Raw genomic sequence first — 17,130 nt, 5'->3', positions numbered from 1 at the left:
CATGAAACATAAAACTTTATCAGGTGGAAGAAGCAAGAATACAAGAAACTGAAGAAAGAAGCATAAAATGGAGAACAACCTGTTGTGTTGGTGGTCAAGATATTCTAACATGAAACTCGTCCCCTCCCGTCATATCTCCAACATATTGCTTAATCTTCAGAGCTGAATCTTCAAGTTGAGGACTCTCTGTAAGTATGATAATTTTCAAAGAATAAATATCGCCGAAACAAGGTGGGATCTCCTCAAGTTTACGACATCGCAACAGTTCTAATTTCTCAAGTATAGGAAAGGATTCCTCTCCAACCTTCCACTTAGAAAGAGTCACTTCAAACAACCCCAAATATTTGAGATTCTCAAAGATATCTTCACCCATGTTCCATTCTCCCCCCTGGATGATTATTCTAGTAAGGAACAACTCTTCAAGGTTAGGCAGTCTCGCTATTGTTGATAGTGGATCGGATGTCAGAGGAAAGTTAAACAACCACAATTTTTTCAAATTGGAAGGAAAGTGAAAATCCCATGACCAATTTATTGCTACTGAGGGCCCACTGTCATTTGAATTTGAACTTTCAAAATTTATAAAAAGGTCTTCTAGTTCAGTTAGGAAATCGATTTGTGGGAACCAAATCTGCTCTGTTGAATAATTCCATGATTCTTTGAGACTAAATTTAAGCTGTTGAAGATTGGGAAACCTTTCGAAAATATCCTCAGTCTCATTCGAATATGAAAGCATGAGTGACGATAATGCTCTCAGGTTCTCTAACTTTGATTCCACCGTTATCAGTATTGGTTCATCTGTATCCATATCAAAGAAAGAACAATCACTCACCCTCAGTACTCGCAACTTTAGAAGATCCCAAATTATCGGAAATAGGACCAAGATTGATCCTTCGTTTTCAACCGACATGGTTTCTAGATTCCAGAGGTTTGAGAAAGATGAAGGCAGATATTTAACTTCTGTCCCAATGTGTAAAAACCTCAAATGATTCAGCATGCCTATTTCATTCAGCAAAGAATCTTTCACTATGATAAAAGACGGACTCAGTTGCAACACTCTAAGAAGCCTCAAGTCTCGTAGGTGACATATATCGGAAAGATGATCTTCCATCTCGTCTCCAGTTATGTACAAAGAATAGAGGTGTTTAACAGAATGCCTTATCATTGTTGAACTAAACAGGACGAAATTGTCAAGCTCAAAGTTCTCCTTATCATAAATAAAGGTCACTATACGTGACATCAAATGTGAAGAAGAAGAAGAAGAAGATAGAGCACTTGAACTTATCAAGTCAAACAACTTTTCCTCTTTTGCTTTTATCAAACAAAAGTCACTAATAAGTTCATGCATTAGGAAAATAGGTTCATTACCAATCTCATTGATAAAAGTTACCAAGCTACTAGAAATCAAATCATCAAAATAAACCATGCTCTTCATGTCTGTCTGCTCCACAAGTCCTTGAGCAGGCCAATTAACTTTCAACCCAGAGGACTTCGGAGAACTTGCAAGGTATAGTAAACATGGTTTCAGGTGATGTGGTAAATGATCATAACTTAATTCTATAACCTTCATCACATCAACTTCACTGTTGAAAACATAGGACTTCAAATTATTTCTAATTTCAAGCCACGCAGTCTTTTTCTTTTCCCTCCCTGCAATGACTCCAGCTATCAGATCAGCCACCAAAGGAAGTCCATTACAATTTTGAGCTATTTCTTTTCCAACATCCAATAGTTCATTAGGGCAACTCTCTTCTCCAAATGCCCTTTTCTCTAGTAACTCCCAAGTTTCTTCCGATCTTAGCAACCGGAGATTAAGAGGATCAGTGTTGTGCTTTCCATACAAAGCCACTTCCATTTTCCGAGTTGTCAAAATCATTCTACTTCCATTCTCAACTACAGGAAAAGGTCTTTTTAATTTATCCCATGTATCAGTATCCCATAAGTCATCTAAGAAAATAAGATACCTCTTCCCAATTAGGTGTCTCCGTAGCTCATCAGCAACATCAATATTCTCACTCAATTTCGAATCCGAGCCAGTAACTTGCTTATAAACTTTCTCCAACAACTCTTTTTTGTCGTATTCTTGGCCAATTGTGCACCATGCACGAATGTCGAAATGTCTAGAAACTGACTCATCATTGTATACTTGGTACGCCAAAGTAGTTTTGCCCGAACCTGGCATACCAGTGATAGAAATGACATCTAAATCTTTCGGCCCACTGGTGAGCTTACTGATTATCCAGTGTGTCTCCTTCTCAAAACCTACAATTATTTTACTAGCTGTTAGTGACTTGCTTTCAACTGGCTTCTTGATAGAGTTTACCACAGTGAGGCCTCTGTTCTTGGGAATCATCTCATGTAAATTGGAGACCTTTTCTTTGATAAGCTTGATCTTCTTTATGGTAAGGGGAAGTGAGAAAATAAGATGTAAGAGACCATTATCTCGAACAATAATGGAATCAATGACATCTTTTGTCTCATATGCCACATCTAAAACACGTGCCCAGAGATCTTTATACAATTCATGATCAATGTTCTCGAAGCAAGATGCTATGAATTCAAGGTCTTGTTTTGCCTGCCCAATTTCTTCTTTTATCAAAGCAACTGAATAAGCATTGGAATCTAGCAAATCATTTAAGTGTCTGTGTAGAAGATGCATGAAGAGAGGTCCATCGTTCATGGGGAAGTAACATTGACATGAGTCTGGGTCTTTCAGATAAACCTTTTTGAGATCTTTCTTGAGGAGTTCAATATTTTCCAGCAACTCTAGATTTGCATGATTTGTTCCATTGATACTCTCTTCATTCCTTGAGTTCTCTTCTAAGTCATGAACAAGAGTTGATACTTCCCTGGTAAGTGTTGCAACACGTGCCAAAAGATAAAATAATTTGTCATGATGAATAAAGTCCAACATGAGCCAAAAATCAGTAAGGATAATTAATAGGAACTCTATCATGACATGAATGTTTCGAGCCCCTGAAGTGCTACTGGTAATGACATTTACCATGTGCTCTTGTAGATGAATCAAATATTCTCTAAGAATGTCTGGGGTGGTATTCAGGAGCTGCTTCATGAAGCGTACAAATTCCACAGAACTTGAAGCTTTCAGATTTGTAAAACATATGTGCATCACCTCCAGTTCAATTGGAATAATCTTCAACAATAGATGCACTAGCTTGAGGACTCCGGTGTCTTTATTAATAAGTACATCCAAAAGGAAGAGCCCAATTCTCTCAGCCATAGGTTGAAGTTGAGGTAACACATATTCAACAATCTTGTGCTCAACACAACCATTCACTATTAACCCATGGAAATCTTTCATGTCGCTACACACATCTCGAAGAATCTTATACTGTGTCACTAATGGAAACTTAATCTCAGCAAGAAACTTGTATACATGATGGAGATTCAGGAGGAGGAAGTCCAACTGCTCCTCAGTCATGATCGCACTTGTTATAGAATAATGACATGAGCTGATACAATCATCGATATTGTCCATGAGGCTGAGAAGGACTTGATGCATGTTGTATTTACACCGGACATTGCTGTGAACATCATTCCAAATTGGTCGAAATCGATTCTCAGCCACTTCTCTTGAAGCACTTGTTGTAACTTTAAACTGCTCAAAAACTGAATATGAAAGCTGGAGGTTCGTACAAATAAATGCCAGATAAAATTTCAACTTTTCAATTTGATCAGCCATGTCAACAGTTTTTTGATCTTCTTCATTCTTGAGCCTCTCCATGATATCCAGAATGTTGACAACGTCCTTGCGAAGAGCAGAAAATGACACCTGCCAAATGACCAAATCAATGTTCTATTTATTTTCTATATTTATACCTTGGTTTGTACGACCGTGGGGTTTATCAACAACTTGGGTGCTTAAAATTTTCTATTACTTAAAGGAATACATTTTTGTTGCAGTTGGACTTTTGAAAAGAACTAAAAATAATTTTTGAAAAATTGACTTTCCCGTGAGTGGACTATACTTTCTGGGTTAACACATAGTCCAGTGACTTTAATGAGTCTTCCTAAATAAGTTGTATTTTAGATAATCAAAAAGACTTTAATGATGTTCTCCTTCTTTTTCCATGATTGTAGGTGCCTTTTAGGTTTCTTTCCTTTCAAATTCTTAGGATCTGATGTATTAAATGTAGATAAAAAGTTTACCAGGAAAATCAAGTAGCAAAAAAAAAAAGTACAAATATAATTAAGTCAATCGTTTTCTGTGTTTACTTTCTCAATTTTTTTTTTACAGATCATAGTACCAAAATTAAACGAACTTTTTAAAGTTTATTAGAGACTAACCTTTTCACTTGATGAAAAATCTGACATAGCTGTACGTTTTGTTTCTCTATGTTTTTGTGTACTTTCCAACAAACTATTTAGCTATAAAAAATGAAAAGCTGAAAAATTGTGTGGGAAAAGAAATAGGGAGAATATCTTTGAATTAGTCAGCTGAAGACAGCCAACATGCAGCATTGAATGAAAAAAAGACTTACTTCCTCTGCAATCCTTGTCATATTAGTTGTCTATTTTTCTAAGTGTTCCTTAAAAATTATAAAGAGAAAATACCCTATTTCACTCTTGAACTATACCCAAAACAGTTGAGACACGCCTCAACTTAACAGGGGCCCTATTACCCCGTGAACTAATTAAAAGTGTAATTTTGACACCCTTAGTGCCTACGTGATACATATGTGGCACACATGTGTGCCTACGTGGACCCTTCAGTGTGTTGTGCCATGTATGTGCCACGAGGCACTAAGGGTGTCAAACTTACACTTTAATTAGTTCGGGGGTAATAGGACCCCCTTTAAGTTTAGGTGTGTCTCAGCCGTTTTGGGTATAGTTTAAGGATGAAATAGAGCATTATCGAAATTATAAATAAGAAGTATAATGTAACACTCCACACTTTCGGGCTAGAATTTGAACCGTCATTTACACGTGTATAGACCCGAACCCAACGTTTCTATTTAGATATAACTGTGAAGATCAATTATTTAGTGTGGGAACATTTTTGGAGATGAATTGAGGTCATAGAAATCTCCTAGATCAAAGTGGAATTGAGAACTTTCCTATCGGTTGAGTTTTACTCCACGTTCTTACTTGAGTCAACTTACGATGCCATTACTCCTAGAATATAATGATTTGGATAGCCTACTACCTACAAAATGAAAGGACTTTTAGTCTTCTTTCCAACACAACTAATTGTTCGCCAATCTGAGTAGAGAGTAAAAAGTTATAGGCGTTTTAGTGAGACGTTGTCCAAGGTGCGCGATGGCCGACATAAAATTTTGTTCTTCTCTTATTAAATCAAGGGCAAACTGGTACTTTCATCCCATGTAACTTCTGCAATTGGTTTTAATCCCTAAGTCGCTCCAAAGCATGAGAATTATTCTCAAATCCCTAATTCCTCTTCTCTTTCAATACCCAAACTACCCATCCTAAAGTTTCAAGAAGGATCAAAGATCATAGTTTCTTCTCGACGTTTTCTCACTAAATTAGTCATCAAGGTATGTGGAATGAATCTCAGTCAATTAAGCCTTCATATCAATTTCAAGCTGAAGTTCAAATCCCGAGATTAAGGATTCAAGTTTTTCTCAAATTTCTTCCTTCAAAAAGTCATGTTTAACACTCATATTTCTATTATTATCATAAAGTATGGATTTTAACTATTCTCGTGTATGTTTGAATGATAATTTGAAACTAGGGTTGAGAATATTTAACATGAAAGCTTGCTTTGATTATCCTATAGTTATAATTCAATTTTCGGTATCTATTCGGGGGTTTTGTGACTTGAACATACTATTTGAAAATGGTGGATTTCCTTATATTAAGTTTGAAATGTTAAATACTATGAATGATTGAAATTATAACCTCCAAGTCTTTTTTCAAGTCTTTTGAAAAGGCTTTGAAGGCAATTGATGAAGAGAGATGGCACTCTATCCTTTTGAAATAATGAATGTGTAGAATTCTTACGACTTGTTTTGAGATCCTTATGCAAATTTAAAAATGATTATGATTATATTTTGAATGATGGGGTTAATGAGTCAATAATATTTTGTAATAATGATTTTCCTGGCATGATACGAATGACTTGAAAGTTTTGGTATAATGGTACCATATGTGAATGCCTTAATGAAAGACTCCATAAATAAAAGTAACGAAAAATATTTTAATTGAGCTCAAAGAGGACTATGTTGTTTCATCGAGAAGGTATAGTCCTCGTGACCAACACCAGAAACTGTGTTTGTTGACGTGGGAGGTCTTGTCCTGAATGGAGGATGCCCATTGTATGTTGTTTCGTGCAATTGTATGCAGTTATGTTTATGATATGATGGCCAAAATATGACTACCTCAGTCCATGCGACTAAAATGTATTGAGGCCCTGCCAGTTGGGTACGGACTGGACCCATAGAGCTCGTGGGTTACTTAATGTCGGTGTAAACTACATAGTCCAAAATTATAGTTTTCAAATTGATTTTTTTTTCCTTTTATGCTTTAAGGAACTTACTATTATCCTTATTATGAGCTTACGATATGAAACTACATAACTGTTTTATCAACCGATTTGGTTCCCTTTTATTGGGTTGCATTCCAGTACTTAGCATATAGACGGTTCCCAAGAGCTACATCCTTTCATTATGTAGGTTTTGAAGCTCACCTCCACGATCCTATTTAGTAGGATTTCACTCGAAATGATAGCTAGCAAGTGGTGAGTCATCCATATTTTGGAGGGCTATACTTATTCTTTTAGTGGAACACTGGATTAATTTGTCCGGGCTATGTTTTGTCATAGGACTTTTATTCATATTGTTAGAGTCTCGATCATGGAAAACTTGGTATCAGAGCCCGATTTACTATTCTAGGATGTCTATATAGTCATGTCTAGTAAAGTCTTGCTTATGGGTGTGTTGTGCAACACACTTATAATCTGGAGGCTACCGATCATTTAGAAAATATTTTTCATTCTTTCATACTCCAGATCGTGCAATAATATTGTCCATACAAAAGATACCCAAATTATTTCCTCGCTCTAATTCTATTGGCTATGTCTCATTGTCGAAGTAATACAAGTGCAAAATCATAGATTCGTGATCCTTTCTCATTGAGTCATCAAAAAGTTACAAAACTGCATGAGAACAAAGTCTATTATTTTTTTAGCGTATATTCCTATCTTCATGAATCATAAAGTTGATTTGAGGTGAGACATGTAGTTAGACCAATTTCAAAAGCACTTTGTTGTAGATGTCACTTTAAAGGGGGGAGATAGGCAGCTAAATATTAGGGTAATGTTGATACTTGATGAGATAGTGTTAATTAGAGTGTTGCAAGCTTTAAGTAGATAAATTATCCCCAAGCCAGAAATATGAAATCATAAGTTTAGAAGTCAGAGTGAGGGTAACTTTTGAGTGAAAAAGGTAGTTGTATTCGTGTAAACTTTAAGCGAGTGTTGGGGTGGTATGCCCTTATGGTGTTGGTTAAGATGTACCAAAATTAGAAAATTTGTATGGTATTGGCAGTAAAAAACTGGTTGGTTAATATATTTGTGTATTTAATTGAAATAGGAAATGAGCTCATGTTGAGTAGTTATTATAGTGGTAAAATAATCATATGTTGTGAATGGAAAGATAGATTGGCTAATAATTTATAAATTTAGCATTCAAATAGGAAATATTAGAAAGGCGGACTCAGTGATGTTTATAGTATTGAAAGTAGTTTACATGTATGTATGGTTAAGTAGATGTGATATGAGGAAGGAGAATGTGATCATGGACCGTAATGAGGTGTGTTATAAGATTAAGATCGACTATCCTGATATTGTGATTTTATCACACCGAGAATCTCTTTATTTTATCTAGTAGTTGTAAGTAGATGTGATACTCTTGTTGAATTCATATCAGAATTATGACCATGATTCCGTTCTATTATATAATTTCATATTTTCCTATAATAAATGAATGTTGTGTATGATAACCAGACAGATAGGGATGCCCGGGCCTTCAGGGTTTCGGCTGTCTGTTGTGACCAGGGCCCCAGCTCGGGTCGTGACAACCCCACACTTTGGAGCTAGAATTTGAACCATCCTTCATACGTGTGCAGACCCAAACCCAATGATTTTTTGTAGATATAATTGTGAAGATCAATTCTGTAGTGTGGGAACATCTTTGGAGGTGAATTGAATTTATATAAATCTCTGAGATCAAAGTGGAGTTGAGAATTTTTCTACCTGTTGAGTTTTAGTACACGTTCTTACTTAAGTCAACATACAATGACCATTACTCCTAGAATAATGAGTTAGATGAACTACTACCTACCAAATGAAAACTTTGAGTCTTATTTGCAAAGCAACTGACCGTTTGTCAACTCGAGTATATGGGGTAAAAAGTTGTGGGAATTTTAGTGAGACATTGTCCAAGGTGCACGATTGGCCTGTGACGCACCCCCTTATCGAACGTAATTTTTTTTTTACCTTATTAAATCAAGCGAAAACTAGTACTTTCCCCACAAGTAACTTTTGCAATACATTTTTAATTTCCAAAATCGTCCCAAGGTATAAGAATCATTCCAAAATCCCTAATTTCCCCTCTTCGAAAACCCCAAACTCCGAATCGTAAAGTTTCAAGAAGATTCAAAGATTGTAGTTTCTTCTCAACATTTTCTCACCAAGTTTGTCATCAAGGGTGTGTGGAACGAATCCCAATCAAGTAAGTCTTCATATCGATTTCAAGCTAGTGCTCAAGCCTCAAGGTAAGAATTCAAGTTTTTATCAAATTCCTTCCGTCAAAAAGGAGCGTTAAACACTCCCTACTTCTATTATTATCATACATGCATATTTAACTATTATTGATATATATTCTATTGGTGATTTGAAGCTAGGTTGAGGATGATTTTATGAAAAGTTTGATATTGATTTTTCCTCACTTTATGAATGATTTTTGTGATTATTAATAGAGAGTTTTTAGAATTGGACACACTATTTAAAAATGTGGCCTTCATTATAATTTTGAAATGTTAAATGTTATGAATGATTAAAATCATAAGTTTCAAGTTCGTGGATAAAACTTTCAATTAAAATGATGAACAGAGATGACAGCACATCCTTTTGAAATATCGAAAGTGTATAACGTAGTGACTTTCTTTGAGACTCTTTGGCAATTTAACGATGAATATGGTTATGTTTTGAATGATGAGGTTAAGGAGTCAAGAAATGTTTTATGCTAATAATTTCCTTGGCATGATACGACGACTTGAAATGTTTGGTATAATGGTACAAAATGTGAATGCCTTAATGAAAGACTCCATGAATAAAATGAAGAAAATAATACTTTAATTGGGTTAAAAGAGGAGCGTGTAGTTTCACCGAGAAGGTGTAGTCCACGTGACCAACACCGGAAACCACATTTACCAATGTGGGAGGTCTTGTCCTGAATGGAGGATGACCATTATATGCTTGTTTCACGCAGTTGTATGCAGTTATGTTTATGATATGATAGCCAAAATATGACTACCTCAATCCATGTGGCTAATATGGATTGGGTCCCCGCCAGTTGGGTACGGACTGGATCCATATAGCCCATGGGTTACTTAATATCTATGAAAACTACATAGTTCAGAATTAAAAAAATTTAAATTGATTTTTTTTTCTTTTATGCTTCGAGTCACTTACTTACTATTATTCTTATTATGAGCTTTTGAAATGAAATTGCATACTTGTTTTATAAACTGCTTGGGTTCCCTTTTTCTGTGTTGCATGTCAGTATTCATCGTACTGGCCATCCCCGAATGCTACATCCTTCATGATGTAGGTTTCAAAGCTCACCCCCACGATCCGGTTTAGCATTAGGATTTTACTCAGGACTGTAGCTAGCAAGTGGTGAGCCATCCATCTTTTAGAGGGCTATGTTTATTCTTTTAGTTGAGCATTGGATTAATTCCGTATTGTGGTATTTACCAGGGCCATATTCCGTCATAGGATTTTTAATCATATTGTTAGAGGCTTTATAGACCGAGTCAAATAAGTGTTTCATGTCATATTTCAGGACTTAGAGTTTTGGATTGTTAATTCCTTTGAACTTCATAATTTATGGGTCTATTTTCCGCACTTTATTTATGACTATGCTTATGATGAAATACTAAGGGGCCATCTCGGGCCTTTATTGGTTTGGGATGCCCATCATAGCTAGGGCCGCGACTCGGGTTCTGATAGATTCTTGGAAGATAAACATAAAACTCCTATTTATCTTGGTGAAAACTAGGTTTTCTCATTGTTTAATGCCTAAATTGACACATGCACTTGTCTACATTTAACCTCCATTATGTTATCGGAATGTTACACCTCGCATTTTAAGTTCAATTTATAGTTGTTCGTTGAACTGTTTTGACTTCATAATTGAGCTTAATGGACTTCAAATTTAGGTGACAATCAAATTGGGATGATTTGTATATGTTTTGGAGGTTATAGGCATGTAAATCGTGCCCGGGACGAAGATTTCACTGCTGCAATATTGCACAGTGAAAAAGGAATGAAGAAGGGTACCAAGCAACGAGCCACTGCTCATTAACTTTCCAAGTCCCTTGAAGGGAAATTTCATTTTTTCTTTTTTAGCTTACCCCCTAATAAGAAATTTAAAACCCTTTCATTCATTAGTTTCCACACGTTTTATTTTTTCAGCAGAGCGTTATTTTTAAGCGGGTAACATCCCTCTATTTCCGTCATTTTTTTGAGTTTAAAAGACCCCTCTATTTTTCCTCAGCTTCACACATTAAAAACTCCCCTTTCTCCATCAATTTCACAAGCTATTTCATCATCCAGCAATCCTAATACTCCTCTCAAGCTCAACTTATGAGAAGGTCCAAAGAATTGGCTCAAGAAATCAAGCATAGTTTCCTCTTTGCGATCCTGAGTTCGTCAAATGATTTGTGGTATGTAAGACTATCTCTTTTATGTTTCTTCTGAGTTTTATTAAGGCTATCTCTTTTATGTTTCTTCTGTGTTTTATTTTTCGACCAATTCAAATTATTCTCAAGATGTCTAAGGTTGAAGGAACCTCTTCATCTTCATCAATTAAACTAGTCCTTTATCAATTTCTGGAAAAAAAAAAATAACTGAAAAGTAAGCTTCTAGGAAATAAGTTACTGGAAAATTAGTTTCTGGGAAATCATGGAAGTCTCCTTAATTCGTGAATACTTTATAAATTAAGTGCAGTACATTATATACAAGGTGTGGCATCAATTGTATTCAATCTTCTAATACCTGAACAATCTAAATCCTTACTAACTTATCTTTTGATAGATCTTGATATGCTACCTAATGATGGATCTACATACGTGTTTGTCTATTTGCTGTGAGTGATATAACAAGACAGGAAACTGTATTATTTGAAGTGGCTCCTCTATATGATGGGTGGACTACATAGATAAAATAGTATTTGTGTTTTTGATGGCGGTAGAATCCTATCCAGGAAATCGAAGAACCTTTCTGTTATCTGGATTTTTGTTCTATTCTTAATTGCTTGGATACACGTTTATTTTCTTCAGTGACAACACTTAATGCATAATCTGTTGATCAAAAGAAGGCATCTCCTAGCTCCTTTTGAACTCCTAAGTCCTAAGCATATCTACTCTTTCGTTGGCTTTTTGTGATTGTTGCATGATTGAATTTCTCTGTATATAATGTGGTTTCAGTAAAGTGTCCAGTTTCGAGCTATGAGATCCACCAGTAACCTAAGTCCTGCTGTTATAATATGCTCTTTACTTTCTTCCGGTTCTTTCTTTTCACATGTCTAGAGTAGTAGTGGCATCATTCTGCTTCAAGGTACAGTCAAACCTCTCTATAACATCACCTTGTTATAACGATATTTCACAATAGCGGCCTGATTTTCTTCGAAATTAATTTTTTACGCTATATTTAACTTCTCCTTAAAGGCATTTTTATCTATAACAGCAACAACATTTATTATGTCAGTACACTCTTTGTAAAATTACCTCTCTATAACAACATACTCAAATACAATGTAGCAATATTAAATATATTATGTACAAGATAAAAGATCAAAATATTTATGGTAATCATTGTTAATGTCATGTACACAGTAAATTACAAGTATCTAATTTAAAGTAAAATATGCATTTAAATGATGCATGTCAGTTATTTCATAGTTTCACAAGGAAAAGACTACTAATGTTTGGTTTTTTATATTCATCCTCTTTCTAATTTTGCATGCTTTCTTTTATAACCTCTAAATGAAATCTGAACGTCTAATCCCAGTATACATATATAACAACACCTCTCTATAGCAGCCATGAAATTTTCGGACAAACGCTGCCACTATAGAGAGGTTTGACTATATTACCAAACCAGTGTTAAGTTTCTCCCCATAAGCTGGTTGTCCACCTACACTCAGCAGACAAATGTACAGCAGTTTCAGCAGTCTCTGTGTCACGTAAGCAACACACAACATCTACACCAGTAGTGCCCACCCTCACTAGTCGATAACCTAAGAAATTATGAAATCTGGGAAATTCATGAACTTTACGATTATCCTTTTATGTTTTCATATCATGAACTTTGTGAAGTTTCTGAAAAATTATCCCCGATTTGAGAACTTAATGAAGATTTGTTCGTCTATATGATCTTTAATATGGTTTTGGTTGGTTCTGTTTTCTTATAACCGAAGGGTATGGATTTTAATTATTTGCTAAGATATCCGACTGGAAAATTCAATTGCTTGGGTGCGAGTCATGAAACTTACTTGGAACACTTTTATCCGCATCTTAGCTTCATGAAGTACTAAAGAAGTTATGACATGGAATTTTAGTTTGATAATTTGGTCCTCTCATTACTTGATGTGAATTTGAATCTTAACAAGAATCTTTCCAGTTAACTTATAATCCTCTCAGGAGTTGTGGCAGCCATATTCATGAACTATAACTTAATGAATTATGACATTACCTCTCAAGACTCTCCAGTAATGATAAGAACTCATGATTTATAATCCTACTATGGTAAACTCTCAAGATGAGCCCTAAAATGACATTCCATGACTATGACCCTAAAAAGGCCAAATTATGAGCATTAGCCTAAAAAGGCTAGCACATTGATCACAATTAAATTAAGAGATATAGCACAAGTACCCCACTAAACTATATCTGAAGTTGCTATGACACACCTAAACTTTACGGGGGTCCTATTACCTCCCTAAACTCTTTTCTCTATATTTATGTGCTCCATTTTGCTGACGTGCCTTCCAAGTAGAAAAATATTTTGTGCTCCTTTTGTGCTGACATGGCATCCATATAGCACAAAAGGAGCACAAGAATACAGAAAAAAGAAGAGTTAAGGGTGGAAATAGGACCCCCGTTAAGTTTAGGTGTGTCATATCAACTTCGGATATAGTTTAGGGTTGAACGTGTGCCTTATCTCTTAAATAAATAAGATAATGTTATGAGCTTAAAGGAGTTAACTGGCTGACTGAGAAGTCATAGGTTTTAATGAAAGAATTCCGAAACTACATTTGTTGACGTAGGATAGAGATCATTTAATAAATTGGATGACTCCTTTTCATGAATCCCGAAAATAGATATTTATGAACCTTACTAGCAAATCATGTCATGTCATGTCCTATGCCCGAGAAAGTGTAGGATGGCTTAGCTGATCGGACCAAGATCAGACTTCATGTGCTCACATGGTGGTTTATGTCGGTTCACCACTTTCTTCCACAAATAACCAAAAAGATTAAATTTACCTTGTTTTGTCAATTATTATTTTAGTTTATATTATTGTTCTTTTCCATCTTGTCTTCACTTAAATCTGAATTTTATTTACATTGATAATCTCCTGCTTTGCTATTCTCCTCGAATGGTTTTACATACCAATACATTTCACGTATTGATTATCTTTGGCGCTACATCATTTCATGATGTAGGTTATGGTTCTCAAGTCTGTGACCAGATCCATTATTAGGATCTCTATCTTCTGCCATTGGTGAGCCTCTTTTTTACATGGGGCCGAACGAGATATGATGACTTGTTTATATTTTCTTTCAGTGTTGGCTCTTATGAAGTGTACTTTTGTGAAACAAACTATGTAATTTTCGGTCTTTATCATGACTATTAGTATTGTTTAATATTAACTGGCATGGATGGACCGACGTGCAATTTTCGGGTGCTCGAGCACCCACTAAACTCGACGTAGGAGAGGTATAATTATATAAGAAACAGTGAAAAAATGGTAAAATATATACAAGAGCACCCAGAGAACAAAAGCATGGTTGGGTGCTTTGGCTTTAGACATAACTTTCATGTCTCCCATCCTGGGACCGAATCCCTGTAGCTGCATTGTTTAGTAAATTATTCTTTTTGAGCACCCACAACCTAAAAAAGCTGAGTCCGCCACTGATAACTGGTGTACTTAATAAATCTTGATGGAAGTATTTCTCCTTTAAGAAATTTTATTTTAATCTCATATTATTTCAGATTTATTCATTCAATGCTGGTTGTATACTCATGTGTGATGCCGGAACGTTCGTTCGGACTAGCAATAGTATGGAGTGTGTGCTACGTCCAGGGTTTAGACCCGGAACGCGACATAGAATAAAAACAATATATCCAACGTTAACAAAGTTAATGATTTGTTCCTCCAACCGTAACGGAACACCAGCCCACCCAATTTACCATAAGACTGTTTATTATCATATCAAGGAAACAAGCAAACCCATTAAATTGAAGTCTTTTACTGATTTTCAGATAATAAATAAATTAGTGTGCATATCTGTAGGAAATTATATATTAGTTGGCTTTAACATTATTGTATTTTGAGGATCATAATTAGATATTCATCCAAGTTAATACTCATAACTAATAGTTTAGTAAGCATTGTATGACATACCGTTGAGTTATTTGTTTTCTCCTTCTCTCTTTCTCCATCATTTTCCATGATTGTAAGTTTCACTGGTCACTGCCTTCCAAATTCTCTGAATTTGATGTATAAACGTAGATAAAAATTTTATCAGGTGAAAAAGAAAGAAGCACAAACTTTTCATACCAGAAAATGTACATCATTGTAGAAATCATATACCAACATAATATATATCATATACTGACAGGATATCATAAAGAATTAGAGTGCAATCTTAGATATAATTATCTTATTTAATTTTTATTTGCAAAAGATTTTCTAAAGTAAGCTACTTGTGTGCAATCTCTAGCAATTTCTCAAAGAAAAAGATAAAAATATGGCTTTTAAGAAAGTGTTCCACATGTGTTTCAATCATCAATCATATAGAAAAGTGTTTCACACGAGTTTACTTTCTTCACAGTAGATTGGTGGACAGGAGCGGATGCACAGCTAAAGCTGTGGGTTCCCGGGAACCCATAACTTTCGTCCGATTCTTGAATTTATATTGAAAAAACTAGTAAATATATATAAGAATCATAAGTTGGGAACCCACAAACAAAGCGCGTTATTGGTCTAGTGGTAAAGATTATAAGTTGGGAACCCACAACCTTTAAATTCTAGATCCGCCTCTGTTGGTGGATCCAGAAGCGGAGTCAACCCTCTTTAGGGGTTCGTCCGAACCCCTTTCGATGAAAAAGTATACTATTTATACATGATTAAAATTATTTTTATGTAGTTATAGTAGGTGTTGAACCTCTTTCGACTTAGTTTTCTTTGAATATTGAACCCCTTATTTAAAATTCTGGCTCCGTCTCTGGATCGATCTATTGTGAATTAGTATAGGACGTAGATCTGTTCCAGATTTATGCAGTCTTATCAGGCTTAAATAGTCAAAAAGTGAAAGACAAATGTTTCTTTGTACATCTTTTGATTGACCCTCCCCGTGAAGGGCCTCTATTATGGGAAGCCTCCTTACGAAGAATTTGTCATCAAATCTGAGATCTTTAATTAAGAGTTAGGAACTTGATTCATCCAGCCACACCATTGGTGGTCCAATCATGTTATTACTCTTAAATAGTCAATAAAATCAGAGAAAAATCTCTTGTTATATCTTTGATTCATATTGAAAAATGACAACCTGGTTAATTTCCAATAGATTATAGAGAAATCGAAAGAAAATTGAAAGAAATAAGAGACCTTCAACACAATTTTACCTTTTGGCTGACCTCCTAAAGTTCATCAAACGATGATTAACATGATGTTGGAACCTCTTAATTACTTGTTTGAGAAAAAATATTTTTGAACAGTGGTGAAGAAAGTAAGTGATGATAGAAAGTTATTTTGTGTGATAGCTGAAAGAATTGGCTAATGAACTTGAAAGGCCACCAATACTAAGAACAACCAAATAGAGATCAACAACTAATCCCGAGATTAAGATACAATTCATGGACTTTTCAAGTCTTTTTAATAATCATTATCATCGTAGTCTTCTTAATCAATAACAAAAATATGTATGTGTACATTCAGATTACAAGTTGACTTGTTAGCTTGTGAATGTAGATGATGATGTCCGACAGTTTTATTGACAGGGTCGAGTTACATTGCATCTCTTATTTGGTATTATGAGAATAAATTAATTGTTAAAAACACACATGAACTATCATTTGTTCCCTTTTTCTACATAAATTATCACCATCTATGTATTAAAACACATGTCCAACAACTATAAATTGCTCCCTTTTCCACACCATCCCCATCTTACCTTTTGACATATTTTTGTGAGATAAGGTGAAGTAATAGGGCTCCCTTTTCCAAACCAACTATCCCCATCTTACCTTTTGACATATTTTTGTGAGATAAGGTGAAGTAATAGGCTGAAGAAGTAGTTGAAAGGCCAACAACATAAAGAATAATCAAAAAGATAGATCCAGATTTACAATTCCAAGATTATTAAAATACATTTCATTGAATTTTGAATAATCAAAAACTGTCTTCTTAATCAATAGTTAATGCTGCTGCTTTGTGTGAATGCTTCATGATAATTTGGTATTAACCGGATATATAAATACATTTTCAGTGTTTGTTATCCAACAAAAAATAGGGTCTAGGAAGGATGGTGAGTATGCAACATACCCCTATCGATCTTGTGAAGGTAGCGAGACTGTTTCATATCTCATAGCTCTTCATTTATCTACTTTATGATGATCAATATTTCCAAATAGACAACTGCT

The 17,130-nt window shown here is 35.0% G+C and overlaps 1 protein-coding gene across 6 annotated transcripts in view; it reads right to left on the bottom strand.

The window, feature by feature from the left end:
- The window catches only part of LOC107874460 (putative late blight resistance protein homolog R1A-3), a 39,792-nt gene extending 23,341 nt beyond the window's left edge, over positions 1–16,451 (bottom strand). For all 6 annotated transcript variants that reach the window (XM_047414638.1, XM_047414639.1, XM_047414636.1 and 3 more), the window contains exons 1-3: positions 16,114–16,451; positions 14,891–14,975; positions 80–3,790 (exon numbers count right to left, since the gene is read on the bottom strand). In XM_047414638.1, coding sequence (XP_047270594.1) covers positions 95–3,790; positions 14,891–14,938 — 3,744 coding nt within the window. In that variant the 5' untranslated portion in view covers positions 14,939–14,975; positions 16,114–16,451 and the 3' untranslated portion in view covers positions 80–94. The remainder of the gene's footprint in view (positions 1–79; positions 3,791–14,890; positions 14,976–16,113) is intronic.
- Positions 16,452–17,130: the final 679 nt, after the last annotated feature.

This window comes from Capsicum annuum, chromosome 6 (assembly GCF_002878395.1).
Source record: "Capsicum annuum cultivar UCD-10X-F1 chromosome 6, UCD10Xv1.1, whole genome shotgun sequence".
Taxonomy (NCBI): Eukaryota; Viridiplantae; Streptophyta; class Magnoliopsida; order Solanales; family Solanaceae; genus Capsicum; species Capsicum annuum.
The sequence above is the reverse complement of the archived record's forward strand: the minus strand, read 5'-3'. Positions and strand labels throughout refer to the sequence as shown.